The sequence below is a fragment of the Lissotriton vulgaris genome, chromosome 6 (assembly GCF_964263255.1).
Source record: "Lissotriton vulgaris chromosome 6, aLisVul1.2, whole genome shotgun sequence".
Taxonomy (NCBI): Eukaryota; Metazoa; Chordata; class Amphibia; order Caudata; family Salamandridae; genus Lissotriton; species Lissotriton vulgaris.
This window is the reverse complement of record NC_141694.1, coordinates 1,062,578,086-1,062,591,651: the sequence shown is the minus strand read 5'-3', so window position 1 is coordinate 1,062,591,651 and position 13,566 is coordinate 1,062,578,086. Positions and strand designations below refer to the sequence as shown.

Below are 13,566 nucleotides of genomic sequence, written 5' to 3'. Positions count from 1 at the left end.
TTTCGTAAGAGATCGCCCTAGGATAAGCTCTTTAACGCTGTATGTCTGGAAGTTTATAAGTATTTTCCTAGGAGTTTTCCTGTCAGTACGCCTCTTGTAGGGGTCTCTATGTACCCTCTGGATTTCTTCCTCCAAATTTATATCCGGACGATCATTTAAAACACCGTCCCTCAAGAGTTTACAGACAAATCCCTTTAAGTCCTCCAACTCTTCCCCTTCAGGTATTTTCAAGATCCTTAAGTTATTCCTCCTAGCATGGGTCTCCATCCGTTCAATGTCCATAACCAATGATCTGTTCTGGGCTTTAAGATGTTCTATGTCTTTTTTATTTTCGTGTACCGTTTTGTCCAAAGCAGCCGCTTCTATTTCAAGTTTCCCTGTACGCAAAGTGACCTCCTCTAACTTAGATTCTAGCACATCAAATCTGTCCTGTATTGTTTTTTGATTGGCTTCCGATATCTCAAATTTCGACATCATGTCGCCTCTCAGGGATCGAAAAAGGTCCCCTAGTCGGTCACTTTCCTGCTCGCTTGAGTCTGATTGGTTATCTTTACTTGCGTCCAATCTCCTAGTCTCCTCTTCTGCCTCCTTAGAGCTGCTTTGTGCAAGTTTAACTGTTACAACCTGACTCTTGGGTCTGGTGTCTTGGTTTCCTCGCATTTTATCTATTGAGGAAACTTTATTTGAATTGGCCGAGGTTCCTGTTACACTTTCAGCCTCATCCACATTTTCTATATCGCCCAGGTTTTCTAAGACCCCGTATCTGTTTATTAAAGGAGTAGTGCCAATATTGCCCTCCGACTGCACTGCAGAACGCTTAGCCTGATCCAAGACCTTGAAGAAAGATTTTAGGGATGGAGTACTTTTCACCACTTGGCCCTCATGAGATACACCTTTGAACTTTTTGACTGAAATAGTCTTTTTCTTTTTACTTTTGCAGGGGGTTAATGGCATAGGTCGCTCTCTCTCTTCAAACTGTAGAGCCCCTTTCTCTTTTAATCCTACCCTGGATCTAAGCTGATACCTATTTCTTCTTACTGGAAGGACGTGTCCCTGTTTTACTGAAATTGAGCTTATCTCAACATTGGCTTGCTCGATAGTCCTAGATGTAACTGCTTCTGTTGATTCTTGCCCTCCTAACTCAGGAACTTTCAACAGAACCGGCTCTTGCGCTATAACTTCAGTGACTTCAGTGGTCCTATAATCTGGAAGACCAAGCTGCGTTTGATCCATGCAACCCCCCCTCCCAGTAATAAGCCTGTGAGTCTCTACCACTCTACTTCCCCTCTCCCCACACTTTGTTGCAAGAGAGTAAAGTTTCTTTCTCTCAAAGTCGGTTTTATTAGGATGTTGTTCAAGTGATTGTATTACCAGGCTTCCGAGTTTAATTTTAAACAGTGCAGAGCGAAATCTGCTCCATAGGCATCGTCGGCGTTCTTCCAGCATAAATGTTAGTGTGCACTGGTCCGTGATCTGACCAGCCTTAGCCAGCTGCAACCTCAGTAAAAGTAGGAAAAGGTGGTTTGTAGATTTTCTGTTTTCTATTTTCTATTACTATTTTTTTTTTTTTTTATCGTGCAATAGTGTGGTGAAATGCGCAGGGGGCTACTACTGTCAACTACTGTCAAAACCCCCCTTGAATATCTCCTTACCGCTGATTACCGCTGGGTACTGCTTTCCACTGGGGCATTCTTAAAAACGCCGCAATGCCGATTTTAAAGGCGTTTAAGCGTTTTAAGGGATGACCTGCAAACCCTGCAGACACAGCATGCGTCCTGGTTGTCCGCCTCCGTCTCCGTCTGTGTTCATCCTGTAGAGGCGTCTCCTCTCACGCTGAGCCGCGCTGAGCCGACCCAGTTCCGAAAGCCCAGCAGGTCCTAACACCGCCTGCTGCAGTACCTCCTGAGACAGCCGTGATTCCTCGGGGCAAAGAAGCAGAGGAGCCGGCTTAGAATTACCGTCAGCGGTTGCGGGGAGAAAAACGCATCTATCTCTCACCTAGACGAGGGGGGACAAGCGACCTCTCGCTATCGTGCTGCACTCATTTCGGCCGTCCGGACACCTCGGTGCTGCCGCGACCGGCTCTCAGCCCGCCGCCATGTTCCTCGTGGGCGTGTCTGATTAGCCCTGTGCTGGGAACTTGAAGATTACAATTAGCCTCATTGCACAGGACATCAGGTTTGAGACAAAGGGGTGATCTGAGGGTCCACGTTATTTCAATCCCTGGCATCTCCTTGGAGAAAGCACTTTTACTGGTGCAATCATACGGAGAAATCCATATGCATAAGGTCTAAAAAACACAGAAAACAGGTGTGACCGATTTGCTATATAATGCACAGATCCAATACATGAAAAAGTACAGCAACCGGGTATCCTGCCAGACAGGAAGCTGACCTGGTCACTTTAATGTAATTGTGGTCTAAAACTACCATTAATGTTTAACCGGGAGATTGGTGGGGAACACGGAGGCACAAACTCTAGAATATTATTTTCTTTGCTCATCGCAGGTAAAGTCTAAATTGGCTCTGGAGCAGCCCTGTATTTTATATTAGATCGTTAAATCAGTGGAACCAATCACTTGAAGGAACAGCCAAATGATACAAATGGGTTCTGCTCCAGATTACAAAAGCTGCTGCTGTTAGTGTCCACGGGGAAGAGGGCTGTGCTGCATGCACTTTTGAATCCAATATATGGAAAATAAGAAATATTCTAATTTATGCTGCATGCTTGACAGGAAGCTTATCTGCTATTCTTACAGGAAATAACACATTTACATACCTTGAGTTCTGATCTGGTATGCTTATACAAATGATACTGCGAAGTTTTGAGGAAGCTTTTAAAACTGGCTACTCTTTCACGATGTAGAAATGATGCATTTTAAAGAACCACCGCAGAAGTACTGGTGTGCCTTTTTCCAGCAAAAAGCGGAAACAAAGCTGACTGGTAACTAACACTGCTGTGATCAAATGGGTTGTATATTTAATGTTAATATTAAAGCAAGCATAGGTTAAACCAGTTCTACTATTTAGTTTTCTGAGGGATAATGTCCATTAGCTTGCGCAGATGGTCCCCGCGCAGGAAGTGATTCAGACAGACAGTAAGGAAAGAGCCAACCTCCAATCCCCTTCCTTACAAACACACTAGCGTCTCAATGCCTGCCTCAATCTACCCCAATAATAAAAGTCACTGACAATTTAAATAAACTGTGGGGCACAGTGGAGGCTCAACTGGGATTGTGTGTGTGGGGGACAATGTTTTATAATCACTTTATTACGGATGCCAACTACGATCACGCAGTGCTGGAGAGGAGGAAATAAACACTGAAAACGTATGGGACTTGGCGTGTCTCTTGTGTCAGGCTCCGGTCGATCAGAATATGTGGGCGGAGAGGTCAACCTGCTACGCCAATGGAAGAAGTCTGGGGAGGAGGTATTTGCTTAGGGTTGAAAGTGAGGCGTGGCGCACAATGCAGTCCAAGCCTTGTGCAAAATTAAATGAAAGACATTACAACGGAGCAGACATGCACGCCTGAAATGAGCGCATCCTTCTTATCGAAATAAAGAAAATATCGGAACCCTCCATACACAAACCTGCGCTGATATAACGTGCTCAACTGGGATTGTGAGGGATAATGTCCGATTAGCTTGCGCATACATAATGTCCGATTAGCTTAGCTTGAAATGCGCGCATCCTTCTGATCGAAATAAAGAAAATATCCATACACAAACCTCCGCTGATATAACAGACTCAACTGTGTTTGTGTGTGTGGGGGACAATGTTTTATAATCACTTTATTACGATCCTTCTGATCGAAATAAAGAAAATACCCATACACAAACCTCCGCTGATATTACAGGCTCAACTGTGTTTGTGTGTGTGGGGGACAATGTTTTATAATCACTTTTATTACGGATGCCAACTACGATCACGCAGTGCTGGAGAGGCGGAACTAAACACTGAAAACGTATGGGACTCGGCGAGCCTCCTGCTACGCCAATGGAAGAAGTCTGGGGAGAAGGTATTTGCTTAGGGTTGAAAGTGAGGCGTGGCACACAATGCAGTCCAAGCCTTGTGCAAAAATAAATGAAAGAAATTACAACAGAGCAGACATGCACGCCTGAAATGCGCGCATCCTTCTGATCAAAATAAAGAAAATATCGGAACCCTCCATACACAAACCTCCGCTGATTATAACAGATCTTGCACAGTTTAAAGATCCGTTCAGCGTGTACAAACAAGCTGCGAGACGTGCTCTGTGGTGGGGGAGGGGGAGGGAGAGGGGGGCTTTTGCAGACAGCCTCCAAGACTGTGTTAACGTTTTCAGTTCATTGCTAAGAAAGAATAGCCCAGCTGCTCCCAGAGTCAGAAATCCATGGTTTTAACCAGACAGGGTGTTCAGTAACCTGAAGTACGATGAACTTGCTATTTTTTAAAACATTATGCGCGGTGGCTGTAGTGCTGATAAAAGGCGTGCCGCAACACAAGAGAACAACAAGTGTGTGTGAACTGGTGGGGGGGGGGGCTGTTGACGACAGCCTCCAAGACTTTGTTACCGTTTTAAGTTCATTGCCAAGAAAGAATAGCCCAGCTGCTCCCAGAGTCAGAAATCCATGGTTTTAACCGGACGGGGGGTGTTCAGTAACCTGAAGCACGATGAACTTGCTATTTTTTTAAACATTATGCGCGGTGGCTGTAGTGCTGATAAAAGGCACGCCGTAGCACAAGGGAACAACTCAACATGGACAGGGCGGAGCGGGTGGGAGCGCGGCGGCAAAAGTGAAAGCAGCTGCAGCGTCCACACGCTTAATGACCGGTGAAAGAGAGGTGAACGCTCGCGTGAACGCAAGCGCTAGGCCAGCCAAAGCGTGGGGTAGCGCTTCGAAAACCCACATACTAAATGTCTTGCAGAGCAGCGCATGCCTGGCTCAGCGAGACCTAATAAAGGTCTTGCAGGGCAGCGCAGGCTCAGCGAGACCTAAAAAGCCTGGGGTTGCTGGGGAAGCTAAAAAAAGGGATCCCTCTGGTGCAAAGCACTTCTACTTTATACCCCTCCCCAGTGTCTGCCAATTGCCGACAGAGGCACTGGGGAGGTAGTGTGGCCGTTGCCCGCTCTTATGAAGTTAAAATAGCTTGTGAAAGGCTCAAAAATTGCAAATGAAATTAACTCCCTCCAGTAGATGTCAAACAGGACCCAGAGCAGTACAAAAACACCCGTGAAGTAAGCATATCATGTACTCAAAGCCATGGAGACATCCCCAAAAATATAACTTTGTCCACATTCATGAAAGACTTGCACAACCAACATGACAGTTGCCTATTTTACCTGGTGAGGGTAATATCACACTTTTCCACCTGTAGTTTTACGTGGGCAAATTTGTGCACTAATCTGAATAAGCGCTGACGTATATAAACTTCCAGGAGAGCACGGCTTGCAAGTGTTTTATTTTAAACTGCTGAACTCATGATGACACAACAGGATGCTAGATACTAAGCCATACTCAGCCCCTTTCATCACTTAGGTGGTACAATTATTACGATCGCAGATTTGCCAAACATTACCCATTGCCAAGATCATCTCCAAATCTTTCTCCTACTAAGAAAATACCTGCTACGAAAGTGCAGTATGAACTTAACAGGTCTAACATGTTTTGACTGTTACAAAGTAGGTGTGTAACAATTTATACTTGAAAACCAGATCAGCAGCATTTTTGCCCTCCTACCAGAATTTCTAAGTTAAAGAGTCACCCCTCGACACCTACAAAAAAATCCTTCATGGGTGCCTTCCTGCGATTGATGTACCTTGCAGCAATCAGGACTACTTGGCAACTTTGTACACTGTTTTCCTTGCAATCACACCAGTCTGGAGAAAGACCATATATACGTACACATAGACCGAAATCAGTTCAATTTTTCCTCACCTGACAAGCTAATCAAAGACTTCCCTCTCACTTGCATTTTCAGTTTTAACTATCCAATGCATTAGCATACCATTTGATGTCACTTGTTTTGCAATGTGTCAACATCTCAGTTAGTGATTTTAATCTCAGTACTTGTAAATTGTGCCACTAGTGTGGCTTTTAGGTCATCAATACAGCAAATATGTATTTAGATATTAAAATCAGTACTTCTATTTGTTTCTGTGTCTGGGCAACTCATTGGCAACTTTAATAGGTAGGAATATGTGCAAAACTGTGGCCTGGTGAGCTCTCAGCACACATCTATATTGTGATCAATGGCTTTACTTGTATATTCCCGAACTGTAGTGGACCACTTTTTGCTCCAGTAACAAGGCCTTTCCAAAGCTCAGATATCCTACTTTGCTACATACTCTAGTATATTGGATTTGGAATGAGCTATTATTAAAACAGTGAACTCTACGTCCCAGAATAGAATTCCAAAATGTCACCATTAGCTAGTAAAAGAGATACATGTAGCCTGGAATATTCAACATATTTCTGGAAAAGTTGAATGTTATCTGTAACTGGAGCAAATACTGAAAGCAGCATAACGTGCAAAAGATTACTTGTTTTCTCAAGCGAACCATAAAGAAATGGCTGGGTTTTGAAAAAATTAACAAGGCCAATACATTTTTTAAAAATACTGGCCATACTTAAGTCCTGAATACTTTCAAGCAAATGATAATTAATCGGATACACGTTACCACCGGTGCAAGCAAATAAGGAGAAGTAAGCATTTACTAATGAAGTATGAAAAGTAGAACTTGCCCATTCCTGCAGCAATGACGGGCAGAGGTAAGTCGTAGTTGTAAAATATGTAGGAGAGCATCAGAAAGTCAATGTAGCTCCGGTGACTCGGCAGCAGGACAACTGGATGTTCTTTAACAGCCTGGGTCAACTACGAACACAACAAGAAATACAAGACCGGGTCAAATATAACCAGCTGAACATATAATGCTCCATTCACATGATGACCACTGCTAAAACACATCATGTTACAGGTCATTAAAGTATAGGATATGACAATCCTGGAAGCATGAGATTAAAGTTTACATGAACATTAAAACGTGCACAACGCACAGTCAACCAACTAATATAACACAAAAAAACAGACAACATAAACACAACAAAATAGTGCTTAAAATGGTCAAGAATCAGAGTGCTGTCTATTTATTATAGAACAGTCTAAGTAGAAACATTAACTGGTTCACAGAAGGGAGCACTCAGATCTCAATTGATACTCAATGCAGTGTGGTGGGTTGTCCTCTTGGACCCAGGAGAGACTACTACATCCAGCTGCCTTTGCCCTGAAGGGGGGCTTCTTCCAGCCGCCGTGCTTAGAGCACTTAGTTGTCCCCTGGACGTGACCGGGCCATACTTGGGCCAAGGGTGGGCCCGTCTTACGCCCTTCATAGTCAGGAGGAGGCTGGACCACCCCCCTTGGTTTCTGTGGATAAGAGGAGAAGGTGCTGTGATACAGCCTTCAGTGTTTATAGACTGTTTGTTCCCAGCAGCATTGGTTCCTAGTCCTCAGTGACAGTTCACACGTCGGAGTGGTAAGACATTTTGCCTGTGATGGGGACACACTCTAACTCTTGCGTGCTAGGGAGGGGCCCCAAGGATCGACTGTGTAGATGAGTAAAAGAAAGCTTACCACGCACGGCGTGAGAGTCATTGGCATGCTTGAAAAGTTCTTAATGGGGAGATGGAAATTTTACATAACAAGATAAATCACACAGACAAAATAAGGGGTGACCATCGAAGCAGCATCAACACTGGTAGACTCATTCTCTCCCCTCCTGCCTACCCACCTCACGGGTATTATACAAGAAGCGGCTGTTAGGCGCATCTAGAGCCTCATTTCGGGCGGGGGGGGGGAGGGTTGTTGAAAAAAGTTCGAGGGGTGGCTAATGCTTCAAGCAATTGGCAGAGTGGTGCTGCAGGGGCTCTAAGAAGGCGTGAAAACACAACAAATCCTCCTTACACGTAGATGGTCTTTTAAAGACCTGAGAAGTGCTCGGGTGCGGCAGTGTGTCTGCCCGGGAAGCTGTCTCACCCCGGGCTGCCACACACGACTGGGGGGAGGGGGGCTGAAGCCCTTTGAGCCCAATGGGCGTTGCGCGCCTGGCTGTTATTTGTGTTTTTTTTCCCGCATTAAGGCTGCACACATTTCACCTTGTCGCTGAATAGATTCTCCAGCCAAAAAGAAAATGGAACAAAAGGGCATGTGGCCTGGTCATTCCAAATTACCTCCTCCTCAGACCCCAGGTGGGTGTTAAGTATGGGAGTGGCCCTGGGGAGTGCACCGACATGACCCTAGCAAACGTGGATACACAGAGCCATGTAGAGCCGCCCTCAAGCCTTTATTTACAATGACCTTCTAGATTCACTGGCCGCAACTGAACACAGTTTGATATCAAACAGACGGTCTACTGTCAAAACTTTGTTGCAGAACTGCATTGATGCCTTCGATCAGCTTATTAACGGCGCCACGAGTACCTCAGTAACAAGCATTGGCATAGCCAATAGGTCTCGCATTTGGGACCTTATAAGTGTTTAGTTATCCAGCACATTATCCTTGGTGCAACAACATCAACTTTTGCATGGCTAAACACTTATAAGGTCCCAAAGGCGAGACCTATTGGCTATGCCAATGCTTGTTTTCCTTTCTTATGGTGTTTCATACTTGTTGGGAGGTATCTGGAGTATAAAACCTAGATGCGCTTGTTAGCTCTTCACAAGTGCTCAGGTCAAACTGTGTTTGAGAGGCAGTTTTTAAATTTGTTCAACCCTTATACGCAAGATAAATGCATTGCCTGTAAGAATGCTAAACCTGTCTGTGTACTTAATAACTCAAATAAAACTGTAAATAGCAACGACTCTTATTATTTGCATGTAATTACTTTTATAGCACTACTCATCCAGGTGTAGGGAGTTTGAGTACTTTACATCACACATTATCTAGAGAGAATGAATTGCAGAAGTGTGCAAATCAGCGTCCAGCAAATGTTGCATGTGACAATGAGGGTTACAATGTGTAAAAGTCACACATCATTCATATTAATAGGCATTTATTATATGGTACAAGTGAATGGCCTGGTGAAAAACAGGTTAGGGTTTACAACTTAATACAATGGCTGGGGTTCTCAGGATTAAGAAGACTTGATTGCGACCCAAAGAAACCCTTTCTAACAACCTTCGAATAACAAAAGATTGAGAGAACAACAATATGGTTCTAAAAATTTGCATGCACCTCCTGTATGCCGTTTCATAGCTCACAGTGCTATTTTAGAAGGCTTGTAAATTATGAACTGTGAGTAACATAAGGATCTCTGTGACAATCTACTGATCTATCTACTTAATATACAAATCTGTGGTTTGCATGTTACATATTCCGCTTGACGGTAGGCACTTTAACGCTCTGTGCTACTTTATGATGAGTCAAAACTGTGACTAGTTAAGTTGATTATCAGACTCCCTTTTCGTGACTCCATCTGTTTTCTGCTGCTAGAACTTAACCGCAAATTGTATTTCTTTTCAGATTTTGGTCACCAACCTGGATTTTCATGACTAGCAGAAGCGTCGGAATTTAAACGTTGTCCCACCTCCTGAACCCAACAGTGATCTGCAGGGGGTAAATGTGGATACAGCATTCCTGTGGGCAGGGGTGTAACAAACGCCCCCGCAGGCCCCGCGGTGCAGGGGGGCCCCACTCTCTTCAGTAAATGAAGGGGGCCCGGGCCCCCCTCAGTGAGAGCTATGAGAGAGGCTTGCGCTTAAGCAAGCCTCTCTACCTCTAAAGCAGGTGCAGGCTGTCTGCAGCCTGCTCTGCGCCCCTTGCCCCCTCCCTCTGACTGAAGAGAAGCAAAGTATCAACATACATTGTTTCTCTTCAGTCAGAGGTGCCAGGCCCAGAAAGAGGATGGGGTGGGGGCCCCAGAGAGCAGGAGGCAGCACAGAGCACTGCTCAGGTCCCTGACAAGGACGGGGGCTGGGGCCCCAGACAGAGAGGAGGTAGCACAGAGCACTGCTCAGGACCCTGACAAGGATGGGGGCTGGGGGCCCCAGAGAGAGAGGAGGCAGCACAGAGCACTGCTCAGGACCCTGACAAGGATGGGGGCTGGGGGCCCCAGAGAGAGAGGAGGCAGCACAGAGCACTGCTCAGGACCCTCACAAGGATGGGGGCCCCAGAGAGAGAGGAGACAGCACAGAGCACTGGACAGGACCCTGACAAGGACGGGGCCCCAGAGAGAGAGAAGGAGGCAGCACAGAGCACTGCTCAGGACCCTGACAAGGACAGGGGCTGGGGGCCCCAGAGAGAGAGCAGGAGGCAGAACCGAGCATTGCTCGGGACCCTGACAAAGACAGGGGTGGGGGCCCCAGAGAGAGAGCAGGAGGCAGCACAGAGCACTGCTCGGGTCCCTGACACAAGGAGGGGGGCAGGGGGCCCCAGAGAGAGAGGCGGCAGCACAGAGCACTGCTCGGGACCCGGACAAGGACGGGGGCTGGGGTCCCCAAAGAGAGAGGAGGCAGCACAGAGCACTGCTCAGGACCCTGACAAGGATAGGGGCTGGGGGGCCCAGAGAGAGAGGAGGCAGCACAGAGAACAGCTCGGGATCCTGACAAGGACGGGGGCTGAGGGCCCCTGAGAGAGAGGAGGCAGCACAGAGCACTGCTCAGGACCCTGACAAGGATGGGGGCCCCAGAGAGAGAGGAGGCAGCACAGAGCACTGCTCAGGACCCTGACAAGGACGGGGGCTGGGGGCCCCAGAGAGAGAGGAGGCAGCACAGAGCATTGCTCGGGACCCTGACAAAGACAGGGGTGGGGGCCCCAGAGAGAGAGCAGGAGGCAGCACAGAGCACTGCTCAGGACCTTGACAAGGGTGGGAGTGGGGGCCCCCAGAGAGAGCAGGAGGCAGCACAGAGCACTGCTCAGGACCTTGACAAGGGTGGGAGTGGGGGCTCCCAGAGACAGCATTCTCCAGGACAAAGCTCATATGAGAAGGGACAAGGCAGCAAAATGGTGCCCTCAGGTAAGAACTCTCGTTAGAAGCACCATGTGGGCGTCCGCAGGGGGGGCAAGTGGGGGCCGAGAAGGGTGCAAGGCTTAGGGGAGAAGCGTGCAAGGTAGAGAGGAGAAGGGTGCAAGGCGAAGAGGAGATGGGTGCAAGGCGGAGAGGAGATGGGTGCAAGGCGGAGAGGAGATGGGTGCAAGGCGGAGAGGAGATGGGTGCAAGGCGGAGAGGAGATGGGTGCAAAGCAGAGGGGAGAAGGGTGCAAGGCAGAGGGGAGAAGGGTGCAAGGCAGAGGGGAGAAGGGTGCAAGGCAGAGGGGAGAAGGGTGCAAGGCAGAGAGGAGAAGGGTGCAAGGCAGAGAGGAGAAGGGTGCAAGGCAGAGAGGAGAAGGGTGCAAGGCAGAGAGGAGAAGGGTGCAAGGCAGAGAGGAGAAGGGTGCAAGGTAGAGAGGAGAAGGGTGCAAGGCAGAGAGGAGAAGGGTGCAAGGCGGAGAGGAGAAGGGTGCAAGGCGGAGAGGAGAAGGGTGCAAGGCGGAGAGGAGAAGGGTGCAAGGCGGAGGGGGAGAAGGGTGCAAGGAGGAGGGGGAGAAGGGTGCAAGGCGGAGGGGGAGAAGGGTGCAAGGCGGAGGGGGAGAAGGGTGCAAGGCAGAGGGGGAGAATAGTGCAAGGCTGAGAGGGAGAAGGGTGCAAGGCTGAGAGGGAGAAGGGTGCAAGGCAGAGGGGCGAAGGGTGCAAGGCAGAAGGGAGAAGGGTGCAAGGCAGAGGGGAGAAGGGTGCAAGGCAGAGGGGAGAAGGGTGCAAGGCAGAAGGGAGAAGGGTGCAAGGCAGAGGGGAGAATGGTGCAAGGTAGAAAAGGGTGCAAGGCAGAGGGGAGAAGGGTGCAAGGCAGAGGGGGAGAAGGGTGCAAGGGGGAGGGAGAGAAGGGTGCAAGGGGGAGGGGGAGAAGGGTGCAAGGGGGAGGGGGAGAAGGGTGCAAGGGGGAGGGGGAGAAGGGTGCAAGGGAGAGGGCGAGAAGGGTGCAAGGGAGAGGGTAGAAGAATGCAAGGGGGATGGTGATGAAGTAAAAAATGTGCACCCCCCTGGAAACATTTCTGCGGACGCCCATGGCAAAGCACACTACTTTGTGAGAGAGAGTGGAGTGAGAGAGAGAGTGGAGTGAGAGAGAGAGAGAGTAGAGTGAGAGAGTAGAGTGAGAGAGAGAGAGTGGAGTGAGAGAGAGAGAGTGGAGTGAGAGAGTGGAGTGAGAGAGAGTGGAGCGAGAGAGAGTGAGTGGAGCGAGAGAGAGTGAGTGGAGCGAGAGAGAGGGTGGAGCAAGAGAGAGGGTGGAGCAAGAGAGAGGGTGGAGCAAGAGAGAGGGTGGAGCAAGAGAGAGGGTGGAGCAAGAGAGAGGGTGGAGCAAGAGAGGGTGGAGCAAGAGAGAGTGGAGAGAGAGACAGTGGAGAGAGAGACAGTGGAAATAGAGTGGAGAGAGAGAGAGAGTAGAGAGAGAGAGTAGAGAGAGAGGGTGGAGAGAGAGAGTGGAGAGAGAGACAGTGGAGAGAGAGTGGAGAGCGAGAGTGGGGAGCGAGAGTGGAGAGAGAGTGGAGAGAGAGTGGAGAGAGAGTGGAGAGAGAGTGGAGAGAAAGAGTGGAGAAAGAGAGTGGAGAGAGAGAGAGAGAGAGAGAGTGGAGAGTGGAGAGAGAGAGAGAGTAGAGAGAGAGAGGAGAGAGAGGGAGAGAGTGGAGAGAGAGAGAGAGAGTGGAGAGAGAGAGAGAGAGAGGGAGAGAGAGAGAGTGGAGAGAGAGAGAGAAAGTGGAGAGAGAGTGGAGAGAGAGAGTGGAGAGAGAGTGGAGAGAGAGAGTGGAGAGAGAGAGTGGAGAGAGAGAGTGGAGAGAGAGAGAGAGAGAGAGAGTGAGAGAGAGAGAGGAGAGAGAGAGAGGAGAGAGAGAGTGGAGAGAGAGAGAGAGAGTGGAGAGAGAGAGAGAGGAGTGGAGAGAGAGAGAGTGGAGAGAGAGAGAGAAAGTGGAGAGAGAGTGGAGAGAGAGTGAGAGAGAGAGTGGAGAGAGAGAGTGGAGAGAGAGAGTGGAGAGAGAGAGAGAGGAGAGAGGAGAGAGAGGAGAGAGGAGAGTGGGGAGAGGAGAGAGAGAGAGTGAGAGAGAGAGAGAGAGAGAGAGAGAGAGAGAGAGAGAGAGTGAGAGAGAGAGAGAGAGAGAGAGAGAGAGTGGAGAGAGAGAGTGGAGAGAGAGAGGGAGAGAGAGTGGAGAGAGAGAGGAGAGAGAGAGAGAGAGAGAGAGAGGAGAGAGTGAGAGGGAGAGAGAGAGAGTGAGAGAAGAGAGAGGAGAGAGGGGAAGTAGAGAGAGAGAGTGAGAGAGAGAGAGAGAGGAGAGTGGAGAGAGAGAGAGAGAGAGAGAGAGAGGAGAGAGAGAGAGGTGGAGAGAGAGAGAGGTGGAGAGAAGAGTGGGGAGAGAGAGAGAGTGGAGAGAGAGAGAGAGAGAGAGAGAGTGAGAGAGAGGAGAGAGTGAGAGGGTGTGAGAGGGGAGAGAGAGTGGGGGTGAGAGTGAGGGGAGAGAGTGGGGAGAGAGAGTGAGGAGAGAGTGAGAGGAGAATACTCACGCT

General features: G+C 48.6%; 1 protein-coding gene across 2 annotated transcripts in view; it reads right to left on the bottom strand.

The window, feature by feature from the left end:
* GNPAT (glyceronephosphate O-acyltransferase) overlaps window positions 1-13,566 on the bottom strand; it is a 920,813-nt gene that overhangs the window by 542,722 nt on the left and 364,525 nt on the right. For both annotated transcript variants that reach the window (XM_086927130.1, XM_086927131.1), the window contains exon 4: window positions 6,726-6,855. In XM_086927130.1, coding sequence (XP_086783256.1) covers window positions 6,726-6,855 — 130 coding nt within the window. The remainder of the gene's footprint in view (window positions 1-6,725; window positions 6,856-13,566) is intronic.